Here is a 15,526-nt window from a genome sequence, read left to right on the forward strand (position 1 = left end):
ATTTGCATTTTACACAGATTTATTCAGTCTGAAATAAAAACACTAGAATTTTAGGAATGCATATAATATAATTATATTTTGATAGCACAATTTTTTTTATTAAATAAGATGTTGGACTTAACCCAACCTGATTATAGTCTCATCTTTACCTTTTTTTTAGCATTTTATAAACACAGGGATTTTGATGCATTGAATTATGTAAAGTAGTTATTATGTAGAATTATGTAATATAAATGCAATATAGTTTATTATTATTTATTTGGATTTGTGGGGTGAAAAGAAAAGAAAATGACACATTTTAATTGATTACTATTGCTCTAAACAAAAAAAAATGCACAGAAATTAAAATATTCCATTCTTTTTTATCATGAGGATGTTGAAGGGTTAATATAAGACAAAAATCATCTTTAAAATGTCGCATCGTGTCTTTTAAAAACAGTGGAAGGGTCAGTTTCGCTGCGTTGAACATCGCCCACATAGAATACCTGGGTCTTCGTTCTCTGAAGGAGATCAGCGATGGAGACGTGGTGATAAAGAATAACCCCCGGCTCTGCTACACCAACGCCAACTACTGGAGGAAACTCTTCAGATCCGACACACAGACCATTAAAACCCGAGATAATTTAGCTCCCGAGGCATGCGGTAAGAGAATCTGCAATTTGATTGGCTGAGAGGCATTTTATGAGTGACATTATCAGCAGGTAATGCACTGTAACCGAAGCTCTCCATGTATTACTCTGCTACATTCGGCACAGGTAATCTAGCAACGATGCAGCGCTTACAAACCAAATACAAACCAAATACAATGTGATTATACACGACTGGGAGACGTTAAATCCCATAGAGGCACAGTGCAGAAACACTAAGCCATGTCTCCAATAGGCGGCGCAGGCAAAGACGTGATCCCACAAATAAATAAATAAACCCAGTGATTGAAAAATATGCATTATTACACACATTATCAGCCACCGATATCAGATTAAGAGTTGTTGTTATTATTATTATTATTAAAATAAAAACTTAAGTGTCAGTATATTTCCCAGTTAACATATTTCAGGTATTTTAAGTTGAATGTAAGGGGGACTCTTGTAATTCCGCAGGTTATGCCGCTGGGGGGAAATGCCCAAGTAAACAAAACTTTTAATTGCACAGCAGTGCCAATATTACACTTTATAGCACAAATCTCTAGTGTATTATTTCAATTATACCACACTTCCATTATCACTGTTTATTGAAATTTTTTAAAGAGTTAAAGAGGAGGAGAAAATATAATAGGATCTGTTTGGTTATAAAAAAACTCCACCAGGTAAAATACAGTAGTTCCATTGCAGCTCTGCTTGTTTGTAGCTGCGCTGTTTGGCTTGTAAGCGCTGCATCGTGGAGAGCTTCGGTTACAGTGCATTACCAGCTGATAACGGCAATCATAGAACGCCTCTCAGCCAATCACATTGCATGGTCAAAACTCAAAACTAACTGTGGAATAAGAATTAGTAGTACACAAACACACAACGTATGTTACATATAGAGTAATGTTGTTCTCAAAAAGATTTAAGAAATGTGTTTTATTATTATTATTATTATTATTATTATTATTATTATTATTATTATTAAAACATGGATTATATAATATAACGCAGGGTAGGTTTGTAATTATTTGATAAGATGCTCTTTTCTTTATCAGAGGTGCAGAACAGGATGTGTGATGGGATGTGTACTGAGGAAGGTTGCTGGGGTCCAGGACCCTCCATGTGCTTCTCCTGTCGCCACGTCAGTCGTCAGGGGCAGTGTGTCGACTCCTGCAATATACTTGAGGGGTGAGTGCCAATCTATATCATGACAAATTCATTCTGTTTTGGGAGAAAAATAGCACTAGTTTTGAATAATTGATTAAAAAAAATTAACAAGCAGGGCCAAAACCAGGAAACAGCAGCAAAAGGGAGCAAACATACCATAAACGAGAGACAGTCCGAGGGTCATACACTCAGCAGGGTGTGTGTGTGTCACTGACGTGAAGGTGTATTTATGTGGGTGAGGACAGGTGAATTCAATATTCTGGTGATTAACTTTCTGAAGGTGCTGCAGTGACATCGTAAAGTGATCGTAAAGGGCAGTGACGTCAGTGTGTGGTGCGTTCTGGGTATCGTAGTCCAGAAATTGGAGATCACAGATAAAGCTGAGTTTGGGAGAGACAGGAGTGCTTTCAAAAATTCATAATTCTCATAATTCTTGATTAATTTCTTGCAGAATGCCTCGTGAGTACATCTCCAACAACATGTGTTTGGAATGTGACCAAGAGTGCAGGACTCTCAACGGAACTCCAAGCTGCCATGGACCAGTATGTCACATTTACATACTAGTGCAATATGTGAAATTCAAATATTATATAGATGTATTAAACACAGAATGACCTATTTTTAAAGCTTATTTATTTTATTGTTGATGATTATGAAGCTTACAGCCAATGAAAACCCAAAAATTAGTGTCTCAGAAAATTTGAATATTATATAATAAGACCAATTGTTACTTTTGGCAGTGTGGGCAGTGTGCCAAGTCCTGCTGGAAAATGAAATCCAGGATCTCCATAAAAGTTTTTCTCCATGAAAAGACTGCACTGACTTTAGACTTGATAATAAAACACAGTGGATCAACACCAGCAGATGACAGACATGTCTCTCCAAATCATCACTGATTGGTGGAAACTTCACACTAGACCTCGAGCAGTTTGGACTGTGTGTCTCTCCACTCTTCCTCCAGACTCTGATCCCTTGATTTCCTTTAAGAGAAATGTAAAATTTACTGATGATCAGTGATGGTTTGAAGATGCAGATTTCATTTTCCAGCAGGACTTGGCACACTGCCCACACTGCCAAAAGTACCAATTGTTCTTCTATAATATTACAATTTTCTGAGACACTGATTTTTGGGTTTTATTGGCTGTAAGCCATAATCAACAATCAACAAAATACAAATAAACACTTAAAATAGATCACTCTGTGTTTAATACTTTAATAAATGTAATAATTCTGTGTTTAGAAAATAATAATAGTTTTTTTTATGTATTCTCTCAGGGAGCTGATCAGTGTGTTGAATGCGCCCACTTTAAAGATGGCTCCAACTGTGTCTCCCAGTGTGCTAACGGTGTTCCTGGCATGAACAACAGACTCATCTGGACATTTGTTGACAAGAACAGACAGTGCCAGCCGTGCCATCCTAACTGTACCCACGGGTGAGAGAGAATTATACTCATCATCTGGAGCAGGGGTGTCCAAACTTTTTTTGTTGGGGGCCAGAAGGAGAAATATATTTGAAGTCACGGGCCACAGACTCTGTAATAAAACAAATAATTAAACCACTTTAAATAATACTTTTTCCTGATTATTTTCATTTACACACCATTTTACTTGACTTACTATCTTTATCTTTGACAGTGTTGTGTAAACTAAGATTTTTCAAATTGATGTTTCATTTCATAATGTTCATTTTTTATTAATATTAAACTCCTTAATTACGGCAACTTTTAGACTCTTTGGCCCGTTTTTCTGTGCTACAACTGAACACCCTCTCCGCTTTTAAACTCTTTGGCCCGTTTTCTGCGCTAAAACTGAACACTCTCTCCACTTTTAGACTCTTTGGCCCGTTTTTCTGTGCTACAACTGAACACTCTCTCCGTTTTTAGACTCTTTGGCCCGTTTTTCTGCGCTACAACTGAACACTCTCTCCGCTTTTAGACTCTTTGGCCCGTTTTTCGGCGCTACAACTGAACACTCTCTCCGCTTTTAGACTCTTTGGCCCGTTTTTCTGCGCTACAGCTGAACACTCTCTCCACTTTTAGACTCTTTGGCCCGTTTTTCTGCGCTACAACTGAACACTCTCTCCACTTTTAGACTCTTTGTCCCGTTTTTCTGTGCTACAACTGCACACCCTCTCCACTTTTAGACTCTTTGGCCCGTTTTTCTGTGCTACAACTGCGCATTCTCTCCGCTTTTAGACTCTTTGGCCGTTTTTTCTGCGCTACAACCGAACACTCTCTCCGCTTTTAGAATCTTTGGCCCGTTTTTCTGTGCTACAACTGAACACTCTCTCCGCTTTTAGACTCTTTGGCCCGTTTTCTGCGCTACAACTGCACACCCTCTCCGCTTTTAGACTCTTTGGCCCGTTTTCTGCGCTACAACTGCACACCCTCTCCGCTTTTAGACTCTTTGGCCCGTTTTCTGCGCTACAACTGAGCACTCTCTCCGCTTTTAGACTCTTTGGCCCGTTTTCTGTGCTACAACTGAACACTCTCTCCGCTTTTAGACTCTTTGGCCCGTTTTTCTGTGCTACAACTGAACACTCTCTCAGTTTTTAGACTCTTTGGCCCGTTTTTCTGCGCTACAACTGAACACTCTCTCCGCTTTTAGACTCTTTGGCCCGTTTTTCGGCGCTACAACTGAACACTCTCTCCGCTTTTAGACTCTTTGGCCCGTTTTTCTGCGCTACAGCTGAACACTCTCTCCGCTTTTAGACTCTTTGGCCCGTTTTTCTGTGCTTTTCTGTGTTTCTTCTCTTTACCCACTCTCAAACACTTCAACCTTATGAATCATTTAATACCACGGTATTCCATTACACTTAAAAAAACAGATTTGTGGAGTGCAGGACTTATAGATTCCCCTGATCCTCCTGAGCTGTGGATCTCTGCAGCTCCTCCAGAGTGATCATGGGCCTTTCTGGATGCAACTATTCTAATTTTGCAATTTTTTGTATCTTTGACAAGGTTACACACGTACTCTATGAGACAGATATAATTTGACACGTTATTAAATAGGTTCTGTCTATGTTTATGTATTTAGATGTACAGGACCTGGGCTGAAGAGCTGTGAAACACAGAGGTATGCTTTTGCCACTCACAAAAATGTAATTATGGATAATTTCTTCTCAATAAATAAGTGACTGTGTATAATAGTTTTGCATTTTGCATGTGTAAATTTCCTTCTGGCGAGCACAACTATGAAACTTGCGAGCACAAAAAAACAAACCACATGTGGACTGAACAAAATATATATATATATATATATATATATATTTCAGTCATAATTAAACCATATTTAAACACTAAATAATAAAAGTATTAGGCTGTGCTTTTAAGTGCTTCTTTTGTAAAACTTCTGCAAACTTTAGATTTAATACATTTGAATATTTTTCTAAATATACTGTAAATATACTGTTTACACCTTTAATGCTACTGGAAATGAATACATTAAAATGCATTTTAAGCAGTATTTAATTCCATTTTTTATATATATATATATATATATATATATATTTATTTATTTATTTTTATTTTTTTCTGCATACACAAAGTATAATTTAATGCATGGCTTAAAATACATTGAAAATACATGGAAATACAGAGAAAGCGTATTTAATGTGTATTTTCATAAAGTATATTAAATTAAAAATGCACTTTTAGTGTTCTTTACCTAATTTGAACAGACTTTTTTAATGCTCTTAAGTAAACATTTAATGCTCTTTAGTAAAACGCTACTAGCTTTGTGTCGCCTGACTTAAACTACATAGTCGGCTCTCTTTTTTATTACACATTTTCACTATTAAAACAGTTTCCTTCATGTTCTTTAAACTGTATTTACATATTACTGCCTGTTTGTGATTATCACATTATAAATGTTACTCTATGCTTTTTTATAAGTAACTGTATATAATATCTCTCACCTCCAGCTCACAGGTGTCCATGGTGGCTTCAGGTGTGGTGGGCGGGCTCCTGTTTGTGGTGATCGTTTTTCTTTGCATCTTCATTCTGATGCGGCGAAAACGCATCCGCCGGAGGAGGACACTCCGCCGTCTCCTGCAGGAGAGAGAGGTACAGAATGATCAATATATACAGTGTTATATGTGTGATGTTTTTAATTAGTAACATTTTTAACTATTAAACACCTTAATTTATATATTTTCTATATTAAAATTACATTTGTGAAATAAAAGTCAAAAATATTTAATACTTTAATACTAATTTTAAACTGTTTTAGCTCATTTTAGTTTTTTCTTTTATTTTTTATGATCTTTGGTATGTTTTTAAGTTTTGAGTTCACTGTTTTAGCTGTTTTCTTCACATTTCTTTTTAGTTTCTTTCTTTTATTCTATTATTTTTAGGTATTGCTTATTTTTATTGTACTCTTTTATGTGTTTAGTTTTTATTTATTCATCTGTAGTTGAATTTTTATTAGTTCTAATACCTTTTTTTTTACGTATGATTTTATGATTCCTACTCTTAACTTTTTATTTTTACCTTATTTGTTTTATATCTTTATTTTTTTTTTATTATTATCCTTTTTTTAAATAATTCTTATACCTTATTAAAATGCCTTTTTTTAGTATTATTACTTATTTTATTCTATCTACATTTTTTTTTTTTTTGTTGTAGCTGTCAATCCCTTCCCCGCAGTGGCACCTTCTGTTTTAAATACAGTTTTTAGCGTGTTTGGATATGTTTTAACCGGCCACGTGTCCTTAGACTTTAAACTTTCCCCTTAAATGTTGGGTTCAAACTTTGTTTGCCTAAAACCTTGCCTAATGTTTTTCAGAAATACAGAGAGAAACGATTCTGTGGTTCTGTTTTTTCCGGTTCTTTCTGGAGCATAAACACATTAGAATTCACCAAGATAAACCTTAAAAAAACTACTTTATACAACTCTGAAAAGAGAGGGCACTTAAAAATGATGAGTTTCTTTGATTTTATCAAATTAAAAACCTCTGGAATATAATCAAGAGGAAGATGGATGATCACAAGCCATCAAACCACCAAACTGAACTGCTTGAATTTTTACACCAGGAGTAAAGCAGCATAAAGTTATCCAAAAGCAGTGTGTAAGACTGGTGGAGGAGAACATGATGCCAAGATGAACAAAAAAAACTGTGATTAAAAACCAACCAGGGTTATTCCACCAAATATTGATTACTGAACCCTTAAAACTATGATGTATTTTATTATATGTAGTAATGGTTACAAAAAATCTATGATTAATTTTAGGATGTTTATTTTGACACTGGAAACAATTTGATACCAAATGTCAATATGTTAGTACATTAATGATGATATTTACACTGAGTCTGAAAAAACACAATCTGAAAAAGGCTGGGGAATGACGTACATTACATGCCCCTATATACACAATATATAGGTGTTTTTTTAAGGTTTATCTTGATGCATCTTGATGTGTTCATGCTCTACAAAGAACCGGAAACTATTTTCCGCTTCTCTCTGTATTTCTCATAAAAATTGGGCAAGGTTTAAGGCAAACAAAGTTTTAATCCAACCTTTACAGTAAAGGTTTAACGTCTAAGAACACGTGGCTGGTTGAAACAAATCCAAACACAATATATTTCTATATATATTTTTTAAGAATTTTATTTAGTAATCAAATTAAGCTGAGAATAGTGAATATGTGCTAAATCATTGTGTATCATGTGATCCCCTCAGCTGGTGGAGCCTTTGACCCCGAGTGGCGCAGCACCAAATCAGGCCCTCCTCCGCATCCTGAAAGAGACAGAGTTTAAAAAAGTGAAAGTTCTGGGATCTGGAGCGTTCGGCACGGTCTATAAGGTAAACGACTGAACATTATCTTACTGTTCATGTACTGTATTAGTGCATCATATCTGTAGTATTGCACTTTTATTATGGATTCTCTTCCTTTTTTATAAATATCCATATCCATATATAATATTGTTTTTAACACACTTTTTTTCAGGTCAAGTCAAGTAGTTTTATTGTCAATACTGCATATGTACAGGACATACAGAGAATTGAAATTACGTTACTCTCCTTCCCAATTTTACAGCAAGTACAGATAATAGATATAATAAAGGAGATAATGGGAGACACTATGTGTACAATACAGCAGGGACACAAATAGACATACATGAGACAGAAACAACAGGATGCTGAGTGAGTGTGTGCTGGGGGCAGGATTGGGATGGGGGATAGAGCAGGAAGAGAGTTCAGCATCCTCACAGCCTGATGGATGGGGCTGTCTCGCAGTCTGCTTACTGTAAGTTGAATGTTAAATTACGTGTGATACTCAGGGTTTGTGGATCCCGGAAGGGGAGGATGTGAAGATTCCTGTTGCCATTAAAGTCCTGAGAGAAGTCACCTCTCCTAAAGCTAATAAAGAAATTTTGGATGTGAGTATAGTGCACTGATCACAACATAAAATATAAAACACTTGCACACTAATTAACCCATATTTATGCAGTAAAGATTACTGTATATTCATTATGAGCATGTGATAGTTGCTATACTTTTAAACAGTGTTGGGCAGGTTACTTTGAAAAAGTAATTAGTTATAGTTAGTAGTTACTTCTCCAAAAAAGTAACTAAAAATTACTAACTGAGTTATTTCACTACAAAAGTAACTAGTTACCAGTAAAAGTAACTATTGCATTACTTTTGTGTTTCTCACCCCCGATTTAGATGAAAATATCTAAACTACAGTGTAGAATGTCCAGAATGTGTTTTGTGGTCATTCTTTTGACCAATAACAGCAAAGCTAAACTTGCTCTTATACAAATTTATCATTTAATTATCTGCTAGACAATCATAAAATGTGTATACTTTATTACTTGATTACTTTCTACTCTGTGAAACTATACACTTCTATATTATATAATGTATTAAACACAGAGTCATCTATTTTAAGCGTTTATTTCTTTTATTATTGATGATTATGAAGCTCACAGACAATAAAAACCTAAAAATCAGTCTTTTATTAAATTAGAATATTATATAAGGCCTTTTAGCAGTGTGGGCAGTGTGCCAAGTCCTGCTGGAAAATGAAATCCATCACTGATTGGTGGAAACTTCACACTAGACCTCGAGCAGTTTGGACTGTGTGTCTCTCTCTACTCTTCCTCCAGACTCTGCTCCCTTCATTTCCTTTAAATGAAATAAAGTAAAATGTACTGATGATCAGTGATGGTTTGGAGAGTCATGTCTGTCATCTGCTGGTGTTGATCCACTGTGTTTTATTATCAAGTCTAAAGTCAGTGCAGTTTTTGTTTTCCCACAAAATCTTACAGCACTTCATATCTTACAGCTTCCCTCTGCTGATAACAACTTTTATAGAGATGCTGGATGGATTTCATTTTCCAGCAGGACTTGGCACACTGCCCACACTGCCAACAAAAGTACCAATTGGTCTTAAAAAATATTGACTTTTCAATGATCTTCTAATTTTTGAGATGCACTATTTAATGATTGTTAACAAACTGGTTTTCACTTTAAGTTTAACAGTTTAGGCACATAGAAACTAAAGTGAATTAATTACAATTAATATTTTGTATTCCTTACAAAATCTAATATTATATATTATCTTTCAGGAGGCTTACGTTATGGCCAGTGTGGACCATCCACATATATGTCGTCTGTTGGGAATATGTCTGACGTCTACAGTGCAGCTAATAACCCAGCTTATGCCGTTTGGGTGTCTGCTGGATTACATCCGAGAAAACCAAGACAACATCGGCTCTCAGAATTTACTCAACTGGTGTGTGCAGATTGCCAAGGTGAGTCTGAAAACATGTCAAATGCATTATATGTTAGTGTGGTATGATTAAAAAATATATGCCATTTACAAAAGGGGAGATTTATAGAACCATAAAAAATTGGTGGTAAATATCCTATTTCTTTACCATATTAAAGCTGGAGGGAAAACACTCTTTGCAATTGGTTTAGAAATAATATGATTCCATACATCAATATTTATACTTACTGAAATTTCCATCAACAACGAATATATTGATCATATATTTAAAAAGCTACACCGAAGAAAAGCACAAGCAAGTGCTGAAAATACGCAAAAAAGTTTTTAGAGTGGGGGGCGCTGTGTGTTAGCAGTCTAAACGCTGCGACTATTATTGGTTATATCAGTTTTGAATCCCGGTTATGCTGCTTGCCATCAGCTGCCAGAGCCCCGAGAGAGCACAATTGGTCTTGCTCTCTTTTTGATTGCATTGCACAAACAAATAACCATAAAAAAGATGAAGTTCTATCATTAGTGATCCTTCACATGCGCTTTAATTCGCTGTTGGAACCATTGTAAAATATGTTGGTTTGTCTGGCAGAGAGTGTCTTTAGTTCTTGTTCTCTAGTGATTTTTTTTACTCATATTTTTGTGTTTTTTCTTTTTGTTTGTTGCTGCAATTTGATCTTGAGCTTGGTCTTGATCAGATTGATCATGCTTATAGACCAGTTAAACCATCATGCTCACATAATAAAATAAAAAAATATATTTTCTGGTTCAAATCTAAGCTAGTCAGACAGCTTGAGGTGGTCATATGTTATTTTCCAGCAGTAGATGGAGCATGACCGAGAAAAACACATTTACAACAAACATTTGTGCCCAAATAATTACACAGTTTCAGCAAATTCCCCTTAATGGTGTTCCCATGCTGCATTGTTCCTCTCCTAACAGGGCATGAATTACTTGGAGGAGCATCGGCTTGTCCATCGTGACTTAGCAGCCAGGAATGTGCTGGTGAAGACGCCCAATCATGTGAAGATTACTGACTTTGGGCTGGCCAAGCTTCTCAACGCTAATGAGAAAGAGTACCATTCAGATGGAGGAAAGGTACAGTCACTTAAATATATATTTATATATATATATATATATATATATTTTTTTTTTATATATTTTATATTTATTTATTTCAAATATGAGGGGAAAGAGAACCATCTACTGTACCCACCCAGAGAGAGCATGGCCAATTGTGCTCTCTCAGGGCTCCGGCAGCTGATGGCAAGCTGCATGACCGGGATTCAAACTCCTAGCAATCTCCTGAACATAGTGTCAGCACTTTAAACCTCTCTATGGTTAGGAGATTGCTAGTTCGAATCCCGGTCATGCAGTTTCAAAAGAGGCGGAGTCTGACTTCACACGTGTCGGAGGAGGCGTGTGCTAGTCTTCTTAACCCTCCTTGTGTTAGTGCATTGGGTAATGAGTCGTGTAAATTGGGGAGAAAATGGGATAGCATTTTTAAATAATTAAAAAAAGAAAGAAAATTTGATTGTAAATGCATTACTTTCTCAAATAATTACTTTAAACATAATCTAATTTAATCATAAGATGAATTTCACTTAACTTTAGCATTTAAAAGCCTACATTTTTTTTACATTTGAAGCTAGTTCGCTCTGCATTGAAAGTGTGTGAAAAATATATATTTTCTATAAGGGAATAGCCAAATATATTTGTATTTGGATGCTTTTCGTTTTCTACCAGGTTCCTATAAAGTGGATGGCTCTAGAGTCTATTCTTCACTGGACGTACACACACCAGAGTGATGTCTGGAGTTACGGTGAGGAGGTGTCCATATTTTGTCCAAAATAAGCAATTTAATTTAGTGTATTAATGCAAAATAATTGACTATATGTAGTGTATTAATGCCTGTAATGTTTGCAGGTGTAACTGTGTGGGAACTCATGACGTTTGGTGCGAAACCCTACGATGGGATTCCAGCGCAAGAGATCTCATGCCTGCTGGAGAAAGGAGAGCGCTTACCTCAGCCCTCCATCTGCACTATAGACGTCTACATGATCATGGTCAAATGTGCGTCCGCAAAATATATATATATACACATAGTGGTTTGCAAAAGTATTCACATCCCTTTAACTTTTTGTCAGCTTACATCCAAAAAACGTAAATAACAAAACTACTACTTTACTGAGATTTTAAATGAGACCAACACAAGTCGCACAAGTGGAGCAAAAATAATACATGATTTTTTTTTTCACAATTTAAATCAAATAAAAATCACTTTATAAGTTAATCGAGTTAATCCAGTTGTGTGTAATTTAGTCTCAGTATAAATACAGCTGTTCTGTATTGACCTCAGTGGTTTGTTAGAGTTTGGTTTGTAACACTAAGACCAAGAGGAACTCACCAGACAGCTCAGAGAGGTTATAGGTTATAAAAAAAACATATCCAAAGCTTTGAGCATCCTAAAGAGCCCTGTTCCACAATCCATCATCCAAAAACCAATAAACAAAAAAAATGTATTTGCTTTGCCGTGGTTTGCTATGTTTACCAGCACAGTCTCAAATGCATCTAGGAGATTCCAATGACATTGTAAAGCAACAATATACATGTAGATCAACCATCGTCGGTTCGAATCCCGGTCATGCAGCTTGCCATCAGCTGCCGGAGCCCTGAGAGAGCACAGTAGATGGCGCTCTCTCTTTACCTTCATCACTCCTAGGGTGATGTGGATCAGCACAAGGCTGCGTCTGTGAGCTGATGTATCAGAACCGAGTCGCTGCGCTTTCCTCCGAGCGTTAGCGCTGCTGTGATGCTACTCGGCAATTCTAAAGCATGAGCAGCAGCTCAAAAAGAGGCGGAGTCTGAATTCACATGTATTGGCGAAGTCTTGTGGGATAAAAAGCTAAATAGCAGCTGAATGGTTGGGACAATTGGCCAGATAAATTGGAACAAAGGGGGACATTTTTTTTACTGAATTTTATATAAACTCAACCTATTCCAGATAATGAACTAACTGATCAAAAAACAGGGAGTGTTAGCATAGGAAATCACAGGTCCAGAATTAAGAAAAAATGTACAAACTGATATTTAACAAATTGCTCAGGAACTGATGAGCTTCAGCTAATTATTGTGCACCCTCAACATGCGTATCCATCATCTCCCCTCAGGTTGGATGATCGATCCGGACAGCAGACCTCGCTTTCGTGAGCTCAGCTCAGAGTTCACAAAAATGGCTCGAGATCCAACGCGCTACCTCGTGATTCAGGTACTCACACCCATCACTGTGTGCACTATACATAAAGATAAAGACAATTAAAGTGTGTTTTGATGCTGTTGGAAAATCTAGCTCATTAACATGCTGATCTCAAATATCTGTGTGTTGTATCGGTACATGGAAAGATTAACCCTCCAGTTGTGTTCTGGGTTAAAGTGTCCTGTTTTAAAGTTAGAAGATCTAGAAAAATAGCTAAAAGTATTTTTTTTTTAGTATAAAACTTCTTCTGCTTGCCTTAATTAGTGTAATAAACATATAATATGAAAATTATATGTTTAAAAAAAAAGTATAAAAAAGTTTTATGTTTCATATGTTGATCTTTCAAAAGTAATAAAGTAGTGAAAAATAGTTAAACCATGTATTTTTTTTATGAAAAACGAGAGAATTATCCTAATTGAAGCATTACCTGTTAGAGGTAAGAAACACCACTGCACTAAATATTGATAGAATAATTAGTAATGGAGTTTACAGGATTATTTTGGTGTTAGATATCTTTTGGATGCTAAAACATGCACCGGTTCAGTATGACCCGGGAACACCATTGCTGTTCCTGACAAATGAACATAACAGGAGGATTAATAAGTATTTGGATAAATATATGCGCTATATTTCAAATTATGGACTAATTATTATTATTTTTTATTTTTAACACTATTTTGTTAGTATGAATTCTGTAGCATAGATAGATATTTTAATATTTTGTGTACTAATTAGTATATCATCGCTGTCCAGTAAAAAACTAAGATTTTAATTTCTGTTGATTCAAACATCACACAAAGTGTCACTTACTAGTGTAAAATTTCCTGAGGAAATATTACATGTTACATCAACCACCTTTTTTTTTTGTCCATTTATTGTCCATTTTTTAGCTTCATTGACCACTGTGTTTTGCTGATACAGTGATTGGATCAGACAGCAGCAGCAGTACTGCTGGAGTTTTTAAACACTGCGTCCAGTCAGGACCAAATAAATACATGAAAGACGATAAACTGCAGCCCAGTTTAACTTGATTTAGTTTAACAAATTAGCCTTAAGGCATTGAATTATATAATTGAATTGAATTGAATTTATTTTCATTGTTCACACACTTTTAAATAATAAATACATTTCCATGATTTTTTTTTTTAAAGATTTTTTCCAGGCCTTCAAAGCAAATTTAATGACCATACATGAAAATTTTAAAACAGTGCAGACATGGACAATAAATAACAAAAAATTAACTAAAACTATAATCAAAATGTATTTTAGTAGGCCTAAAATTAATGAATTAAATAATAAATTGTGTGTCAGATCCTGAGAGATCCGTTGCGAAGGGTTAAATTACTGAATTAACTTCGAGATAATGTATTTTGTTGCTCAAAATAGATTTTCACCATCGATAAACTGAAACACAAAGATTTATAGATCAAATTTCCATGATTTTTTTATTTTTCCAAAACTTATTAACTTGCTATTTTCATATTCCATGACTTTTCTATGTTTTTCATGATTTAATATATCTAATATGAACATAATATTATATTTTGATTTGGACTTTTCTCTAGGGAGATGAGCAGCTCCACCTGTCCGGTTCTACAGACAGAAGAGTGTACAGGTCCATGTTCAGTTCAGAGGACATGGAGGACGTGGTGGATGCAGAGGAGTATCTGCTACCTGGCAAAGCATTCTTTAATAATTCACAAACACCTCCATTACAGCATCAAAACTCAACCGTATGTTCACTGGTACGCTCAGTTACTTTCACTTATCCTATCGTTTAGGTTTACTTAAAGTATAAAAGTAACAGTAATGTAAGAGGAGAAAATAAAGCCTATATAAACAAAAGCTCATCCTATAGTCCTATAGTGCACTTTTTAAAATGTAAGGAGTAGAAAGTTCAGGTAATTGTTATTATTGAATGCTGCTTACTGATATCGCAGGGTACACTGATTTAAAACCTGTTTTTATTATCAGGGCAACAACCAGATGCGTGGAAACAGCCTGATATTGCGCTACATCACTGATCCAATAAATGGCTCCCTGAATAAAGACCATCTACCACCAGGTACCACTGCTCTACACCAACACATTAAATTACTACACTTCAGTTTCTGAATCGGTTTCTCTGATTTTGCTATTTATAGGTTTATGTTTGAGTAAAATGAACATTGTTGTTTTGTTCTATAAACTACAGACAACATTTCTCCCAAATTCCAAATAAAAATATTCTCATTTAGAGCATTTATTTACAGAAAATGAGAGAAATGACTGAAATAACTTTAAAAAAGATGCAGAGCTTTCAGACCTCAAATAATGCAAAGACAACAAGTTCATATTCATAAAGATTTAAGAGTTCAGAAATAATCAATATTTGGTGGAATAACCCTGGTTTTTAATCACAGTTGTTATGCATCATGTTCTCCTCCTCCACCAGTCTTACACACTGCTTTTGGATAACTTTATGCTGCTTTACTCCTGGTGCAAAAATTCAAGCAGTTCAGTTTGGTGGTTTGATGGTTTGTGATCATCCATCTTCCTCTTGATTATATTCCAGAGGTTTTCAATTTGGTAAAATCAAAGAAACTCATCATTTTTAAGTGCTCTCTTATTCTTTTCCACAGATTTATTATCTATTTGTCTATTTTTTCAGCTCCACTGATTTTTATAGGAGCATTTGTTTCTTTTTATTATTCAACTGCTAAGTTCTCCTATATGGTCAATAGAGCTGATAAAATTATCTAATAAATAT

At 35.4% G+C, this 15,526-nt stretch overlaps 2 protein-coding genes across 3 annotated transcripts in view; one reads left to right on the plus strand and one right to left on the minus strand.

Moving 5' to 3' along the window:
- Positions 1–15,526, minus strand: part of LOC103032795 (uncharacterized) — a 249,132-nt gene that overhangs the window by 204,392 nt on the left and 29,214 nt on the right. The window lies entirely within an intron of this gene.
- Positions 1–15,526, plus strand: part of LOC103032492 (epidermal growth factor receptor) — a 40,115-nt gene that overhangs the window by 21,720 nt on the left and 2,869 nt on the right. For both annotated transcript variants that reach the window (XM_022666906.2, XM_022666907.2), the window contains 15 exons: positions 440–642; positions 1,682–1,814; positions 2,245–2,335; positions 3,069–3,226; positions 4,830–4,868; positions 5,716–5,857; positions 7,475–7,597; positions 8,077–8,175; positions 9,370–9,555; positions 10,464–10,619; positions 11,268–11,343; positions 11,448–11,594; positions 12,692–12,789; positions 14,343–14,522; positions 14,752–14,842. In XM_022666906.2, the coding sequence (XP_022522627.2) occupies positions 440–642; positions 1,682–1,814; positions 2,245–2,335; positions 3,069–3,226; positions 4,830–4,868; positions 5,716–5,857; positions 7,475–7,597; positions 8,077–8,175; positions 9,370–9,555; positions 10,464–10,619; positions 11,268–11,343; positions 11,448–11,594; positions 12,692–12,789; positions 14,343–14,522; positions 14,752–14,842 (1,922 nt within the window). The remainder of the gene's footprint in view (positions 1–439; positions 643–1,681; positions 1,815–2,244; positions 2,336–3,068; positions 3,227–4,829; positions 4,869–5,715; positions 5,858–7,474; positions 7,598–8,076; positions 8,176–9,369; positions 9,556–10,463; positions 10,620–11,267; positions 11,344–11,447; positions 11,595–12,691; positions 12,790–14,342; positions 14,523–14,751; positions 14,843–15,526) is intronic.

This window comes from Astyanax mexicanus, chromosome 6 (genome assembly GCF_023375975.1).
Source record: "Astyanax mexicanus isolate ESR-SI-001 chromosome 6, AstMex3_surface, whole genome shotgun sequence".
Taxonomy (NCBI): Eukaryota; Metazoa; Chordata; class Actinopteri; order Characiformes; family Acestrorhamphidae; genus Astyanax; species Astyanax mexicanus.